Below are 16,519 nucleotides of genomic sequence, written 5' to 3' on the forward strand. Positions count from 1 at the left end.
CTAAAGCAGAGCAAGGCCGCTCAGGCACCTGCCTCCTCAGATCCCTCTCCTCACCGGGCGTGGCTGGCTGAGACCCTTGGGGCCAAAGAGCAGTATCTGGACGACACCAGAGGTCTCCCTGCAGGAGTGAAACCTGACATCAGGGGATGTGGGCTAGGAGGCCATCCCGGCCCATCATCTCTAGGGTAGGAACTTGTTTCAGTAGCTCTAACAAGGGCTCCCTGTGTCCAATTCCAGCACCAGGCCCTGCTTCCCATGAAACACGGATGACCTTGCTGAGCACAGCAAGAGAGGTGACAGCTGGCAGCCTCCTGGCCTTTCCACCCTGAACCTGACCACAACCAAGATCAACACCAGCACAACTGCCATTTCTGCAGTGGGAACTTGGCCTCACTTCTGTCATCGCCCTAACCAGAGAATCAATTCCCAGTGAAACCTACTACCTCACCTTCCACTGCACAGGTGCCCGGGCCCTGGATGCAGAGGAACGGGAAAACGAATATGTAGCATATTCAGCTCCTGTGGGGAGAGATGGTGTTTGTCCCTGCCAAGATTCAGAAAGTGGCTAACTTCCAAAACAAAACAAAAAAAAATGACTCGGATTCTAATAAGCCAAACTGAATTGCAACAATACGTACTACTACAGTAATTTGTGTGCAAAAACGGCCACAATTATTTCCCTCCTGTATCCACAAATGATTTTGAATCTGATTTTGAAGCTCCTCCCATCCAGAGATGGGGTCGGTTTCCCCTCACCTTCAGTCTGGGCTGGCCTTGTGATGCGCTTTGACTTTGGCTAACAGAATGAGGCAGAGTGACCGCATGACAGTTCTAAGCCTGGGCTCCATGGGGTCCTGTGCACCTCTACTCTCTCTCAGATCCCAATGACACACCACGAAAGCCAGCCCAGGCTAGCCTGCTAAAGGAATGTGGCCCAGGCACTCCTGTAGTCCCAGCCAACATCTAGCCAGCCCCAAGAAGCAGAGCCACCTACCTGACAGGCAGGTCCCACAGGCACACGGCAAGTCCAGCTAGACTAGAAATACACCCAGCTGAGCCCAGCCCAAACTGCCAACCAAAAGAACTGTAAACTACATAGACGATTATTAATTTATGCCAAACATAAATTTAAAAATAATCTATGGCCAACAAAGAACCTCAATTCACTTGAGACAAAACTATAGTGATGGAGAATAAACCGGTGGTTGCTAGGAATAAAGTTTTTTGGGGGGCGATGGGAGAGAATGATGAAACTATTTTTATTTTTATTGCCGTTGTGGTTATATGGATCTATACATGGATTAAAATTCATAGAACTTTAAAGCCCCCCAAGAGTCAATTTCACTCCATGATAATTTTTTTAAATAAGATTTAAAGTCGCAGGCACATAAGAAAGGAATGTGCTAAGATGCTTATAAACAATGTACACTCGTCAGTAGGTAAAATCTGGCCCCTGTGATCCTATTTATGCAATGAATTTGGACATTTTGTTTTCCTCACAGGATGAAATTATAAATATAAACCTATATATTCAGCCTAGCCCAAGCTAAGTTAACAGATATTCTGAATCATATGGATCTAAATTTAGGAAAAGAAATTGTCCTGCTGAAACGTGGAGAAGGATGCCATGTGCTGTGCCCATATCCTAAGCATCAACATATTATATAACACTGTGACAAGCACCAAAAACAGAACCAGGACTGCAGAAACATCATTAACAGCTCCGAACTTCTGAATGATGAGCCCCTCCTATAGTCAATTAAACCCCCGTATTCAATAGTGAATTTTCATAAATTATACATGCAAACTAATAAAATATTATAAAAATATATCTAACCACCATCTAAACTAGTTTTGTTTAATTTACCTGCATGCCACTAATAGCAAGCATTTTTTAATTTATCTAAAAAATAAAGCGCTCTCTCAACTTACAAAAACAGATGGGAAGGCAAGGATGAAATTCTATGACCTGTATCTAATCAGAATCTCTCTTAGGTAATGGTAGTGGAATGAAGTGGTCACGCAAACCCTCGTATGTAACAACTCTTTTAAAATAAATTAGAAAAATGTTTAAAGACACTGCAAGGCATCCAAAAGCAGATAGAAGCCAGGGGAAAATTTAATTTCAGAAAATTGCAACTGGAATAGATAAAATTTGTGAGTTTGCGGCTTACCAGCCACAGGGTATAATTCCACCCCCCAATGCTACAGAAAACATTGCTGTGAAAAACCACAGCCTTAACAGCTAAATGTGTCAGATATCAAATTCAGCACTGAGAAAGAAGCAGAAATTTAGAGAGGAAGTCCTGGCAGCATGAGAACCACACAACGAGTGAGACTCAAACTCAGAGCATAAACTTCCCAAATCCTTGGCTTATAGCTAACCTCCAAGTGAGTGAAGGAGACCCCAAGGGACCCAGCAAAAAAGAAGTCAGAGACCAGAGAGACATCCATTCTTGAAAGATGGTACTACCCAGGATCAGATCTGTGAATTTGACACTTCCTTTAATCAAAGATGTTCCTCAACATGGACAGTTCTAGTGGCACAAAGCTGAAGCCAAATGGTTTGAAGGGTCAGAGTACAGAGTTCAAAACTGGCAGAAACAAGGAAACTCCAGAAAAAGTCAGCCACATCCATGTCCAACTCTTTGTCTGACCACCAATTCTGCAGGCACAGGGAAGAGCCATACGGGGCCATGTTAAAGCAGCAGCCATGGGGAGCCATACAAACAGATCTCAACAGCTGCATATCACAAAGGAGACCAAGTTTGCAGTTTGAATCCAGGCAAGTTAAATGCCTACTAGAACAAAAGTCCAACAATCCTCAGAAAACACAAAAGAACTCAGTTGCTTCAATATACTGGCAACAATTGGTTTTCAACCGAAAATTATTAAACATGCAAAGAAACAAAGAAAAGGTGTGACCCATACTCAGGATAAAAAGGTGATCAAAATAAATGACTTCAAATAGGCCCAGATATTACCAGGTAAGGACTTCACATGAGGTTTACAATTATGTTCAAGGAATTAAAATAAAATAATTCAAAGAGTTAAAGAAATATATGTTCAATGAATAAATATATAGAGAATCTCAACAAAGAAATGAAAACCATACATACAATAGAAATTCTAGAGCTGAAAAGTACAATAAACTAAATTTTTCAATGGGCTCAGCAACGGATTATAAATGACAGATGAACCTGATTGTAGATCAAGAGAAAGTAGCTAACCAAAGGAGAGAGAAAAGTGTTTAAAGAAAAATAAAATTTCAGAGACCTGGAAGACAATACAAAGCACCCAACATACATATAACTGGAACCCCAGAAAAAGAAGAGAGTAAGTGGCATAAAAAATGTTTGAAGAAATGATGGCGAAAATTTTCCCAAATTTGGTAGAAAACAATGATTTGCAGATTCAAGAAGCTCAACAAATCCCAAAAAGAACAAACAAAAAGAAAAACCACTCCTACACTGCTATGGTTTGAATGTGCACCCCCTCCAAAATTCATGTGTAAACTGAATCCCCATTGTGACACAATTAAGAGGTGGGAGCTTTCTAGGAAGAAATTAAAACATGAAGGATCTGCCCTAATGAGTGGATTAGTGCCAGCAACTTGATCTTGGACTTCCCAGCCTCTAGAACTGTGAGAAATAAATCTCTGTCACTTATAAATTACCCAATGTCATGTAATTTATTTATAGCAGTATAAATGCACTAAGACATAGACACATCACAGTCAACTGTAAAAAAAAAAAAAAAAAAAAAAAAAAGGACAAAGTCTTGAAAGCTGTCTAATAAAAATGACACATTGTATATGAAGGGACAAAAATTAGAGTAATGGCTAACTTTTCACCAGAAATTATAAGGCGGCCCCGGGCATGGTGGTTAATGCCTGTAATCCTAGCACTTTGGGAGACAGAGGTGGAAGGATTGCTTGAGGCCAGGAATTTGAGGCCAGCCTGAGCAAGAACGAGACCCCACTTGTACAAAAAATAAGAAAAATTAGTTGGACATGGTGGTATGTGCCTATAGTCCTAGCTACTCATGAGACTGAGGCAGGAGGATCTCTTGAGTCCAGGGGTTTGAAGTTGCAGTGAGCTGTGATGATGCCACTGCAGTCTAGTCACAGCAACAGAGCGAGACTCTGTCTCAAAAAGAAAGAAAGAAAGAAAGAGAGAGAGAGAGAGAGAGAGAGAGAGAGGAGGAAGGAAGGAAGGAAGGAAGGAAGGAAGGAAGGAAGGAAGGAAGGAAGGAAGGAAGGAAGGAAGGAGAGAAAGAAAGAGAGAAAGAAAGAGAGAAAGAAGGAAAGGAAAGGAAAGAAAAGGAAAGGAAAGGAAAGGAAAGGAAAGGAAAGGAAAGGAAAGGAAAGGAAAGGAAAGGAAAGGAAAGGAAAGGAAAGGAAAAAAGTTATGAAAGCTAGAAAATATCAGAGCAACATATTCAAAGTGCTGAAAGGAAAGAAACTATCTCTAATAATTCCATATTCAGATAAACTATCTTTCAAGCATGGAAGTGAAATAAAATAAAAACATTTTCAGTAAAACTAATAGAATTTGTTGCCAACAGAACTGTACTACAAGAAATGCTAAGCAAATTATTTTAACCTGAAGGAAAATGACCACTGGATGGCAACTTGGACCTATACAAAAAAAAAAAATTTTTTCACAGTAATATATGCAGTAAAGGTAAATATTTTTAAATTATCTGTTTTTTCTTTTTTTAAAATATCTTTTAAAAACATGACTACTTAGTAAAAATTATAAAGCAGTATTGATAGGCTTACAACATAAACAGAGATCTAATATATAATAATAGCTCTATGTAAATAAAATAGGGATAAATAAAAATACAATGCTGCAAAGGCTTCTATATTTTACCTAAAGTAATTCAATATTATCTAAGTAACTTGGTATAATTTTATGAAGCATATGGAATCCTTAGAGCAAACAACTTTAAAAAATGCAAAAAGATAGAGCTAGACAGGAGGGTCACTTGAGCCCAGAAGTTCAAGGCTGCAGTGAGCTATGAAAGTAAAATGAAATATTAAAAATATTTGATTAAAACAAAAGAAGACAGAAAAAGTGAAACAAAAGAACAAAAAGATGACATGAAATAAGTTTCAAAAGGGATGACCTAAGTACAACCATACCAATAATTAAATGTAAGCAGACTAACTTCCAATCAAAAGATAGAGACTGTTAAGACTAGAGTCACAATCTAAGACCCAATTGTATCCCATCAAAAGAAAAATGCTTTGGCTGGGCGCAGTGGCTCACGCCTATAATCCTAGCACTCTGGGAGGCTGAGGCAGGAGGATTGCTCGAGGTCAGGAGTTCGAAACCAGCCTGAGCAAGAGCAAGACCCCGTCTCTACTATAAATAGAAAGAAATTAATTGGCCAACTAATATATATAGAAAAAATTAGCCGGGCATGGTGGCGCATGCCTGTAGTCCCAGCTACTCGGGAGGCTGAGGCAGCAGGATTGCTTGAGCCCAGGAGTTTGAGGTTGCTGTGAACTAGGCTGATGCCACGGCACTCACTCTAGCCTGGGCAACAAAGCAAGACTCTGTCTCAAAAAAAAAAAAAAAAGAAAAATGCTTTAAAAGACATAAGTAGACTAAAGGTAAAAAAGTAAAAGCTGGAAAATATATCTCATGTAAACAGCAAGCATAAGAAAAATGAAGTATCTATATTAATAAGACAAAGTAGACTTTATAACAAGAAATATTATTGGAGATAACTGGGTATACATCATGATGATAAAATGGTCAATATATCAGGTAGCTATAACAATTATAAACATAGATGTGACTAATAACAAAGCTTTAAAATACATAAAGTAAACTTGACACAATTAAAGGAAGAAAGGGATGAATCCACAATCACAGGTAAAGACCTTAACAGACTTCTCTCAGAAACTGACATAACTGGACAAAAGTATTGATAAGAATGTAGCTATGAATGACACCGTCAATCACCTTCAGCTAACTGACAGTTCTGGGACACTACACCCAAGACCTGGAGAATATACACACTCTTTTAAATCCACATGAGATGTTCACAGAGACCACATACTGGACTGTAAGATAACTCTCAATAGTTTTCAGAATATTAAAATACAGCCAACTATACTCTGTCACTGCAGTAGAATTAAATTAGAAATCAACAAAAAATAAAACACCTGAGTTAGCCCCCAGATATCTGGAAATTAAAAACTCACTTTTAAAGACCCATAGAAATCACAAAGTAAATTAAAAAATATTTTCAACTAAATAATAATAAAAAATTGATAAATTAGACTTCATCAAAACTAAAAACTTCTGCTCTCTGAAAAAAAGAATCACCAAAATAAAAATCTTTTCAAACATATATCTGACAAAGAACTGCTAACTAAAATATATAAAGAATTCTCAAAGCTCAGTAATAAGAAAACAAACAACCCAATTTTAAAAATGGGCAAAAATATTTAAAGACACTTCATCAAACAAGATATATGAACAACATATAAGCACATGAATACATGTTCGATAGCATTCATCATTAGGGAAACACAAATTAAAACCCAAATTAGATATCACTTCACTTTGTAGAATGGCTAAAATTAAAAATACTGACAATACCAAGTACTGACAAGGAAGATGAACAATTGGAACTCTTGTACATTGCTGGTGGTGATACATATAATGATTCCAGGGAAATATTTTTATTTTGTCTCTCCAAATATACGTTAATCCAGAAATAGACAGTAAAATATTTTAAGCTGGCAATTATATATGAAAAGTGTATTTTCTTTATTTAATTTTGTATAGGCTTGAAACTTTTCAAACCAACTACATCATCGAGTAACTAAAAATCAATTGTCACTTTTAAAAAACAGCTCATTGATGTAAACAACGTGACTTAGCTAGCAGCTTCAGAGAACTTTCCACTGAATTTGTGGAATTCATCGGAAATGAAGATGCGCAAATTCAAGCACCTAGTCTGATCTGCCTCAGCTCAGCACCTTCAAGTCCTCCTTCCACTGCCAGGCTCTGAGTTTGCCTGAGGAAGAACAGGGTAGGCACAGACCACCTCTGCCTCCTCTCCCCGGGCCCGGGAGGCCTTGGTATTGCTGCCCCCAGAAACAGCAGCAGGAACAGGCAAGACCACAGTCAAGCTCCTTCTGCGCCCTCCATGCCCGTCGTTCCCACACACCCCGCTGGAATCTGTTAACGGTTTTTGTTACTATTAGTAGGATGGTTCTGTTACAGATTCAAGACCAGCCATTTGGTAGGAAATGACAACTAATGAGTCTCCCAGGAAGGAAGAATTACGAAAAGGTTCCCTTCCATTTTAATTATTCTCCAGGCCAGTTGGTCTATCTTAACGACTGCAGGACATGACCACTCGGAAAAAGTGGAGTGGCACATCAAAATCAAAGGGCAAGTGGCTACCATGAAGAAAGGAGGTGAAAGACTCAGGTGCCTCTATGACCGAACTTGACAAATAATGAATAATGAATGAATAATAAATATAGACACTTTGAAAAAAAGTGAGACGTGCAGATTTAGTCCATCCTAGACAGGTAGAGCATACACACGACGTGAACATGGCTCCAAACCAAGCTCAGCCTCTTCCTCCCCTGAGAAAAACACGTAACTCAGAGAACAGTTCATCCATGGTGGCTTACTGGGAAAATTAATTTTTGCTAAAACTGACAAATTTATAAGAACCAAATGCTAGGGCTGGGACCCGCTGGGTGAGAGATGTTGACAGCCTTTAAAAATTACACCTGTAGACCCAGCTACTCTGGAGGCTGAGGCACAATGATCACTTGAGCTCAGGCATTCAAAGCCAGCCTGGACAACAGAGCAAGACCCTGTCTCTCAAAAAAGAAAAAAAAAAAATTAAAGAAAGCAAATTTTAAAGAGAGACCAATCCCTTCAGTAAAATGGTACTAGTTCCACATTTACCACTTGTCACTGACCCTCAAGTCACAATCTTTTACCCTAACATCGTTATTGCCGGACTCCCTCTCTTCTGAGGTAATGTCTATAAATCTTGGCATCCAGTGTGCTTTCGCTCCACAGGTCAGCTATTAGCGATAGTATTTTTCCTGACAGCCAATTAATAACGTTAAAGGAAAAAAATGAAAGAGCAACGTGCTTGCAAAGCCAGTTTACATCATTAACTGCAGCAAGTTTCTAAAGGGGGACATGGCACTGTCTGGGAATCAAAGGGACATGCTTTTCACCCTGTTTGCCAGTGAGATGAGAAATGTGGTGAACATGAAACCCACACCTTGGGTTTATCTACACCACAGCTTCATTAGTGATGCTTGCTGCGCCAGAAGATTCCCTGCATGTAGCATTTGCGCTAAGGGAGCCCTCCAAGCCCAGGCTCTCTCTAGAGAGCCCGCCCTCACCCCCAGCCTCAGATGGCCCTGGCCTGTCCCTCACCTTTCATTTTGATTGTGTAAAATCCAACAGCTGCTCCGTGTCTCCACAGAATTTTAGCTTGCTCCTTCGCAGAGTGAGGTAGAAAAAACATGTCGTCATCATCCAAATTTCTCTCCAATCTTCCAAAAATAATGACATTCAGGATGAAAAGCACAATCCTTTCCCCAAATGACTGAACCTTTGAGGAGGAAGAAAAAAAAAAAAGGAACAACAACAATCAAGTGAGACCAGAGAGGAAAATCAGACACGATAAATTTTGTGCTTGGATTGAACCCACATGTCGTCGGGGCCAGGTGTGTGCTGCGCCATCAGAGGACACTTTTTGTGCTCAAGAGCCAACGTGTGAATCATGGTGTCTCTCAGAGTTTTCACACCACTGACCGGAGCGGCTTCCAGGAGCGAGGAACGATGCCAGAGGAGGCTCCCGGGTCCCCAGGGCCCTGGACATGGAATGTCAGTGCACAGAGGACAGTCACACGCTAACGAAACAGGAGGTTAACGGCAGGAGGGCCAGGGCATTTCCCGCATTTCAGCAGATTCTCACTGGACATAAGTCCTGAAATAAACCCAATCTGCCATTTTTACAACAGCAGGGGCCCGGCCCTCAGGAGGTGGATCCACAACTGGGGCGATTGATTTTCAAGCAACTGATTTTCAATGGCTTGTGACAGATTTGGAACCAACACTGGAGTCCCCATTCCAGAGAATCACCAGGACCCAAGGCCCACCCTGTTCTAAGGCTGTGAAATGGAACCTTCTCCGGCCCACAGCGACATCATCACAAGTGAGGAAATTAAATTGTGGTCAAAGTCAGGCCCACACAGAGTTAAAAGCTTTCTCCTTCACAAGCCGAAACGACTCCATGCTTCTGCCTGTTAAAGTTCTCTGCATTTGTGTAGCCCACAGATGGCACTATGGGGCAGAAACCAAGGCCCCCGGCTCCTGTCCTCATAGCAGACCTAGCTCTCTGGCTGAGCCTAGACATGGTCTCAGAATCCTCCTAAATGCAGCCCTCCAGGCAGCCACGAGCAACTGCTAAAATGTGGCACGGTAGATGAAACCAATCAGCCATTTGCAAAGTGACAATACTATCGAATTGGAGTTTACTCGAACAACACTGCCATGTGACAGTCTGTGCGTTCGTGTGTGTTTGTCACCTCATCCCATGCATCACCACCAGATCAACAATGCCACTGACTGGGCTGTGACTTCCATCCCCATGCTACCATTTGATTCTCACCACCCACCGGGGAGGTCCCGGCTCATAGGTGAGGAAATTGGAGTTCAAAGAGTTAGGGAAGTGATCGCATTTATTGATTTCCCTGCCTCATTGCAAAGAGGACTTGAGGCAGCTAGAGCAAGGCAAGCTCAGGACGGTAGGCCAGGGCTCCTGTGTCCGGCCAGTGGCTCCCCTCCTCATCTTCATCCACCAGAAGTGAGATTATGGGAAAGGGGAAGTTTAATACAAATATTAATGCTTGGTTTTATATTTAATAGTTGGCCCTTGATCAGGTACAGTGGCTCACGCTTGTAATCCTAGCACTCTGGGAGGCCGAGGCAAGTGGATTGCTCGAGGTCAGGAGTTCAAAACCAGCCTGAGCAAGAGCAAGACCCTGTCTCTACTATAAACAGAAAGAAATTAATTACCCAACTAATATATAGAGAAAAAATTAGCTGGGCATGGTGGCACATGCCTGTAGTCCCAGCTACTCGGGAGGCTGAGGCAGCAGGATTGATTGAGCCCAGGAGATTGAGGTTGCTGTGAGCTAGGCTGACGCCACGGCACTCGCTCTAGCCTGGGCAACAAATCGAGACTCTGTCTAAAAAAAAAAGAAAAAAACAATACTTGACCCTTAAATATCATCATCATCATCATCACTTGTGGCTGTGGGTTCTTAGTGTGGATTTGCTGGGAGATCTTCAGCAACTCACAACCTCTGTGAGCCTCAGTTTCCTCCACTGGTCAAGGGAGAATATCACTTAAGTGGTTTCTAAAACACTTGCATGTTTTTCAAATGCTCTGATTATAAAAATAAGGCAGCTTGCAGTCCCCTAGCAAATGGCACAAAGTGTTCAGTGCCAATAAACTTATGCATCAGCCAGAGTATAAAATATTTCACCTTCATCTGGAGCTAAATCTCAGATGAGAAAAAGATTTGGGGAAACCACACCAGCTCAGCTCTGAGAAGCTGCCACATTTTGTATCTCAGACAGTGGCAGCCAAAGCAAGTTCAGCCTTTCAGAATAACTAGCTAGTCACAAAACCAGATCGGTGATGTGGGAGGTTATATTTTTCAACTTATAAAACCAAAACGTTCAGAGGAAAGCCAGAAGAGAAAAGCAGACTGCATCTGGCAGAAGGGAAATATCCAATCAAAATCTGGCAGGAGAAAAAGGAAAAAAAAAAAAGAAAATGCACTTAATTTGTCCAATTTCATTACAGGGGAAAGAATGTGCAATGTGATTTTGACTTAGAAACCTTTCTGAAAACACAAAACTAAAATCCAGTTCTAATCCCTCATAAGGACAACTAATTATGTTAACAGAAAGAGCATTAAGAAAGCTTTTTTTGGTGGTAATTTGTGAAGAAGAGCTGGCTAAGAAACATAATGTAATTAAAAGGAAAAGAGAAAAATAGTCTAGACCCAAAGTTCTACAAATGGAGAGGGTAAATATCCTCATGCATAGCTGGGGAAGGATAGATCTTTACAACATGGTTCATTAAGTGGAAATAACATCCAAGTTTCTTTCTGGTCACAACGCAAGCCACATTTTCAGAAAATGTGTGCAGTTTCCTCATCTAAACTTAGAAGAGATGACAAATGAAAGAAGTAACCACTCTGGTTCCAAAAAATTAAAGAGCCAATCACGTCCTTCCTAGCACGCAGAATAACCAATCATTAAACAGCTGCCTGGCCCCCCTGTAGCACAGGAGCTGGGACAGCAACACAAATGGTTCCACAGGCACCACGCTGGGTACATCATGCTCATCTTGCGAATCTCAAGCCATCATTAATTTGCCGGAAGAAAAATCTTTTCAAAATAACATCTACTGAGTCAATTAAAACCAGACCTAAAAATCACAACCCACAGAATGGGAAAAAAATATTTGCAAATCACGGATATGATAAGGGACTTGCATCCAGAATGCCATATATGAAAAACTCTTACAACTTACCAGTAAAAAGTCAAATAACACAATTAAAAAATGTGCCAAGGATCTTAACAGATATTTTCCCAAAGAGGGCATATAACTGGCCAATAAACAGATGAGAAGATGTTCAGTACGCTTAGCCATCAATGCAAACCAAAATCACAAGGACATACCATTTCACACCCACTAGGATGGATAGCATAAAGAAGGCAGACAATCATAAGTGTTGGCGAGGATATGGAGAGATCAAAGCCCTCAGACACTGCCGGTGAGAATGTAGCATGGTGCAACTGCTGGGAAGACAGTTGGGCAGTTCCTCAGTATGTCAGACATAGAGTCACCATGTGACTAGCAATTCCACTCCTAGGTTTATACCCAAGAGAACTGAAAATACATGTCCTCACAAAAACTTGTACACAAATGCTTATAGAACTATTATTCATAATAGCCAATAACTGGAAACAACTCAAATGTCTATCAAATAGTGAATGGATAATAAACAAAATGTGTTATATCCATACAATGGACTATCACTCAGCCCAAAAAAGGAATGAAATACTGATACATGTCACAACATGGATGAATCTTGAAAACATTACGCTAAGTGAAAGAGGCTAGTCAAAAAATACCACACTCTATATCAATCCATTTATATGTCATGTCCAGAATAGGCAAATCCACAGAGACAGTTGCCAGGGCCTAGGGAAAGAAGGGAATACAGGGTGACCACTAATGGGTACAGGGACTTCTTTTTGGAGTAATGAAATGTTTTGGAATTATAATAGTGATCAGTATACAATTTTGTGAATATACTAAAGGTTACTGAATTATGCACTTTAAGAATTACATTTATGGTATGTAAATGGAATTACATTATGGTATTTGTACTGATGAAGTTGTTTGTTTAGGGGGATAGGGAAAAAGCTGAATTTTATAAATTGTTCAGCAAGAAAAAAAAATGTATTGTCAACTAATTCTCCAGATTGAACCTGAAAGAATACTGATATTTGATTCAGTATTTACAGAACCCATGAAGGAGACAGAATGGCATTCCATACAACTGTGGACAGACTCACGATTTCAAGACTGAAAAGAAGCACCACTGTCTTTCTTCCCACCAAAGAATTAAGATAAATATACTACTCAAATGAAAATAGATGTGAGGAAAACAGTCCACACTCTCACCTGGTCACTGCCTTCCTCCTTAGTCTCTTCCCCTGCCAAAGTTTAATGAAGAGGACTCTGCCTGGACCCTGATGAGCTGCTGTGGCGCCTGCCTTCACCCTTGCCATCCCAGGGCTCTGCTTTACAACCACTCTACAGAGCCACAGCTCTTCGAAGATGGCCAGGCCTGATGTCAGAGAGATGGAAGTTTGTACCCAGCTAAATCACTTACTGTCTATGTTCATCTGCTCAACAAATACCTCGAAGATTCTGAAATTAGATAAACCCTATAGTCTCAGGTGGTGCATAGGGTAGTATCTGACATAATTCTGACTCACAATAAGTGCCAGCAAATGTTGTCTGAACACACCAAGCAGGACTTTCCCACAAAATAGAGTTAGTAAAGTTAATAAAGTTAAAACATAATAAAGTTTTAAAACTTAGACATGAGTGTCCACTCAAGAAAGCAAAACAGACTTACCGATAGGCAGATATATGTTGCAGACAGCCATTTCTTACTAATTTCCTTGCTGGCAGAGTGTTATGGATTGAATTGTGTTCCACCCACCTAAAAGATGCTTCAGTCCTAACCCAATTGTGATCCTATTTGGAAAGGCGGTCTTTTGTTTTGTTTTGTTTTGAGACTGAGTCTCACTTTGTTGCCCAGACTAGAGTGAGTGCCATGGCGTCAGCCTAGCTCACAGCAACCTCAAACTCCTGGGCTCAAGCAATCCTTCTGCCTCAGCCTCCCGAGTAGCTGGGACTACAGGCATGTGCCACCATGCCCGGCTAATGTTTTCTATATATATTAGTTGGCCAATTAATTTCTTTCTATTTATAGTAGAGATGGGGTCTCGCTCTTGCTCAGGCTGGTTTCGAACTCCTGACCTTGAGCAATCCAACCACCTCGGCCTCCCAGAGTGCTAGGATTACAGGGGAGAGCCACCGCGCCCGGCCTGGAAAGGAGGTCTTTGCAGATGATGAAGTCAAGATGAGGGCACTGGGGTGGTCCCTAATCCAATATGACTGTGTCCTTATAAAAAGGGAGGATTTCGACAAAGATAGACACAGGAAGATAAGAAATGGTATAAAGGCAGAGGGAGAAACCGTCTCCAAACTGAGGAACCCCTGGGGTTACTAGAAGCTAGAAGAGAGGCCTAGAATACATTCTCTCTTACTGCCCTCCAAAGAAAGCAACCCTGTTGATTCTTTGATTTCAGACTTCCAGCCTCTGGAACTATGAGACAATCAATTTCTGTGTTGTAAGCCACCCAGTTCCTGGTACTTCGTTACGGGAGCCCTAAGAAATGAATACACAAGGGTAGACTGATTTAAATTACTAACATGATATTAAGTACCGTGACTTTTAAAACTTCTTTCGCAACATTCATTTAAAATGACATCGACTCACCTTCATCAGCCCTTCTCTTGCGGGATCTGAGGTTCTCAGTACATCTTCTGTAAACCACCAGGACTTCTTTATGTAAACAGCCACAACTAAGGAAAAAGCCAGACAGTGACAATGTGCACACAGAAAATGGCCAACAGGGGGCAGTGTTCACCTCTGACAAGGTGCAAAGGAAAGGAAAGATCATTTGCGGGTTATGCAGGTGACATTTTTAGAGCTAACATTTTCTGAGCGCACTGACCAGGACATAGAGTGACCACTCTCACCAGAAGGGGACTTCACAGATGTTTCATAGGTGGCCTGTTGTTGACTCCAAAACAGGATATACTTGATCTTATTGGACAAAACAGGATACACACCAATATTGACAAATTCAATGGGTAAGAATTATTATCTCCTTTTCATGTTACAGACATTTATCAAAGTCCAATCATGTGCCACAAGTCAGAACTCCCCAAATTTAGTAAAATGCAACATTATCTAAGGGCATGGAATGAACCAACTTGGGTAACAAGCATCACCATAGTGCTAGGCCTGGCGCTGCCTTCTTTTACACGATTATCTTCCATTTTCACAGTGAAACCAGTATTGGCATTTTTCAGAGGAGACGCAGAAGCTCTGAGAGGCAAAGTAACTTGAAGGCAACCAGCAAGGGGGGCTGAGGAAGGGTCCTGGGCCACTGGACTCTATGTCCAGTGTTCTTTCCAAGAGGCTGGAACAGGGTGGATCATACAGGGCTGGTGGGCCTGTCTGTGGATAAGAAGTTTCCGCAGCTAATATTTATGGGAGGAGAAGGGTAGGGACAACTCTCCCACTCCTACTCTCTCCCATCCCCATCTAGACTATCTCTGAGACCTGTTGATTCCGCCTCACAAACACCCCTTGAACCATTCTGAGTTTAGACACGGGTCCTGCTGTGCAGAATGGGCGACCTTGGACACATCCTCAACCTCACTAAGCCCAGGCTCCCATCGGAGCTGCCCAAACTGATCACCGGAGGTGGCTGCACAGTTCCAATGAGGACCAGGTTTGAAATGCTCAGCACAGGGCCAGGCACACGGCAGTGCCCGGCGTCTGCTAATCCATGGGCCGATTCTCTCCTCCTCCCCCTCCTCATGTTGCAGTCACCACGTCCCATCAACTCCTGGGGCTGCCTCGTGACGGGATCTGTCCACTTCGCTTCCAGCCCCAGGTGCCAGGTGGGACCAGGCCACCATCATCTCCACTGATGACTGAGGCAACGCATCACCTGGTTCCCTGCCTGGGTCCCCCCCAGCCAATCCCTCCCAACTGAGTGGTCACCCCAAAGGCAAATCCAACCACAGTCTCTGCCTCTTGTCACTTAGCAACCCTCCTCTCCTTGCTTAAGAATTGCATTTTAACCACCAAAATTACTTTGGTTGTTTTCTGGCATCCTTTTCCTCTACCCTTTTTATCCTCATTTTTATACCTACTTCTCAAGCCAGGTATCTGAGCCTGAGAGTTCCAGAAACCACAGAATTAAAAGACACCTATTCCCAGTCAAACCCTTTTAGTTGAAGATTTGGAGGAAAATGTTAACATGGAGTAGAAAACAAAAGCTCTTGAACACTTAACAGAAGGCTCGAGACTTTAAATTTTGCAGGCCACTTGGGGTAAACTGTCGCAGTCTTCTTCCCCATTCCTCTCTGCCACTGGAGGAACTTTCATAGAAAACTCTGTGAAGACCAGGCTACGATTGCATTCGCCAGGTATTAAACATTAACTCTGCAGAACCGGCCTCTGCTCCCCAGAGAGCAGCAGCATCTAACCCACTGTGTCAGTTTCGTATCAGTGAACTGTATCATCTCTGACAATGGTTCCAAAATTGACAGAGCCAGCTGGGAGAGAAGGCCAATTAAATGCTTGACATCTGCCTTCATTTATTCAATTTAATTCATTTCCAAAATGGCACCTACCAGAACTTACAGGAGCTTTATAAAGCCATAAGGATTATTTTCCTGCTTAACAAGGTGAATCAATAAAAGATGTTCAATTTACTAATACGGTGTATTCCCTATAACACAGATGTTCAATTTACTAACACAGTTTCAAACAAGAAACGTGCTATGATTTGGTGTTTACGTGGTACCTTGCGAGTTTCACGGTGCACTGCAGAGCACTAATTAGTCACACACACAAATTGTCACAAAATAGGCTGAACTGTTCTTTTTTCAAAACTCATCTCAAACTGCTAAGTCTATAGCACATATAGCACATATCAGTGGAAGTGAAGTCCAATCAGCTTTACCAGTTTAAAATGAACTGCTCTCAAAAACAACTCCTGAAAAACAGAATCAGCCTTCTGGAGACAGGCAGCTTTTGATCAATAAAGTA

At 41.5% G+C, this 16,519-nt stretch overlaps 1 protein-coding gene across 1 annotated transcript in view; it reads right to left on the reverse strand.

Moving 5' to 3' along the window:
• Window positions 1-16,519, reverse strand: part of FAM169B (Protein) — a 73,915-nt gene that overhangs the window by 14,803 nt on the left and 42,593 nt on the right. Inside the window, exons 4-5 of the mRNA XM_012764517.3 lie at window positions 14,168-14,253; window positions 8,439-8,616 (exon numbers count right to left, since the gene is read on the reverse strand). Coding sequence (XP_012619971.2) covers window positions 8,439-8,616; window positions 14,168-14,253 — 264 coding nt within the window. The remainder of the gene's footprint in view (window positions 1-8,438; window positions 8,617-14,167; window positions 14,254-16,519) is intronic.

This window comes from Microcebus murinus, chromosome 7 (genome assembly GCF_040939455.1).
Source record: "Microcebus murinus isolate Inina chromosome 7, M.murinus_Inina_mat1.0, whole genome shotgun sequence".
NCBI classification, from domain to species: Eukaryota; Metazoa; Chordata; class Mammalia; order Primates; family Cheirogaleidae; genus Microcebus; species Microcebus murinus.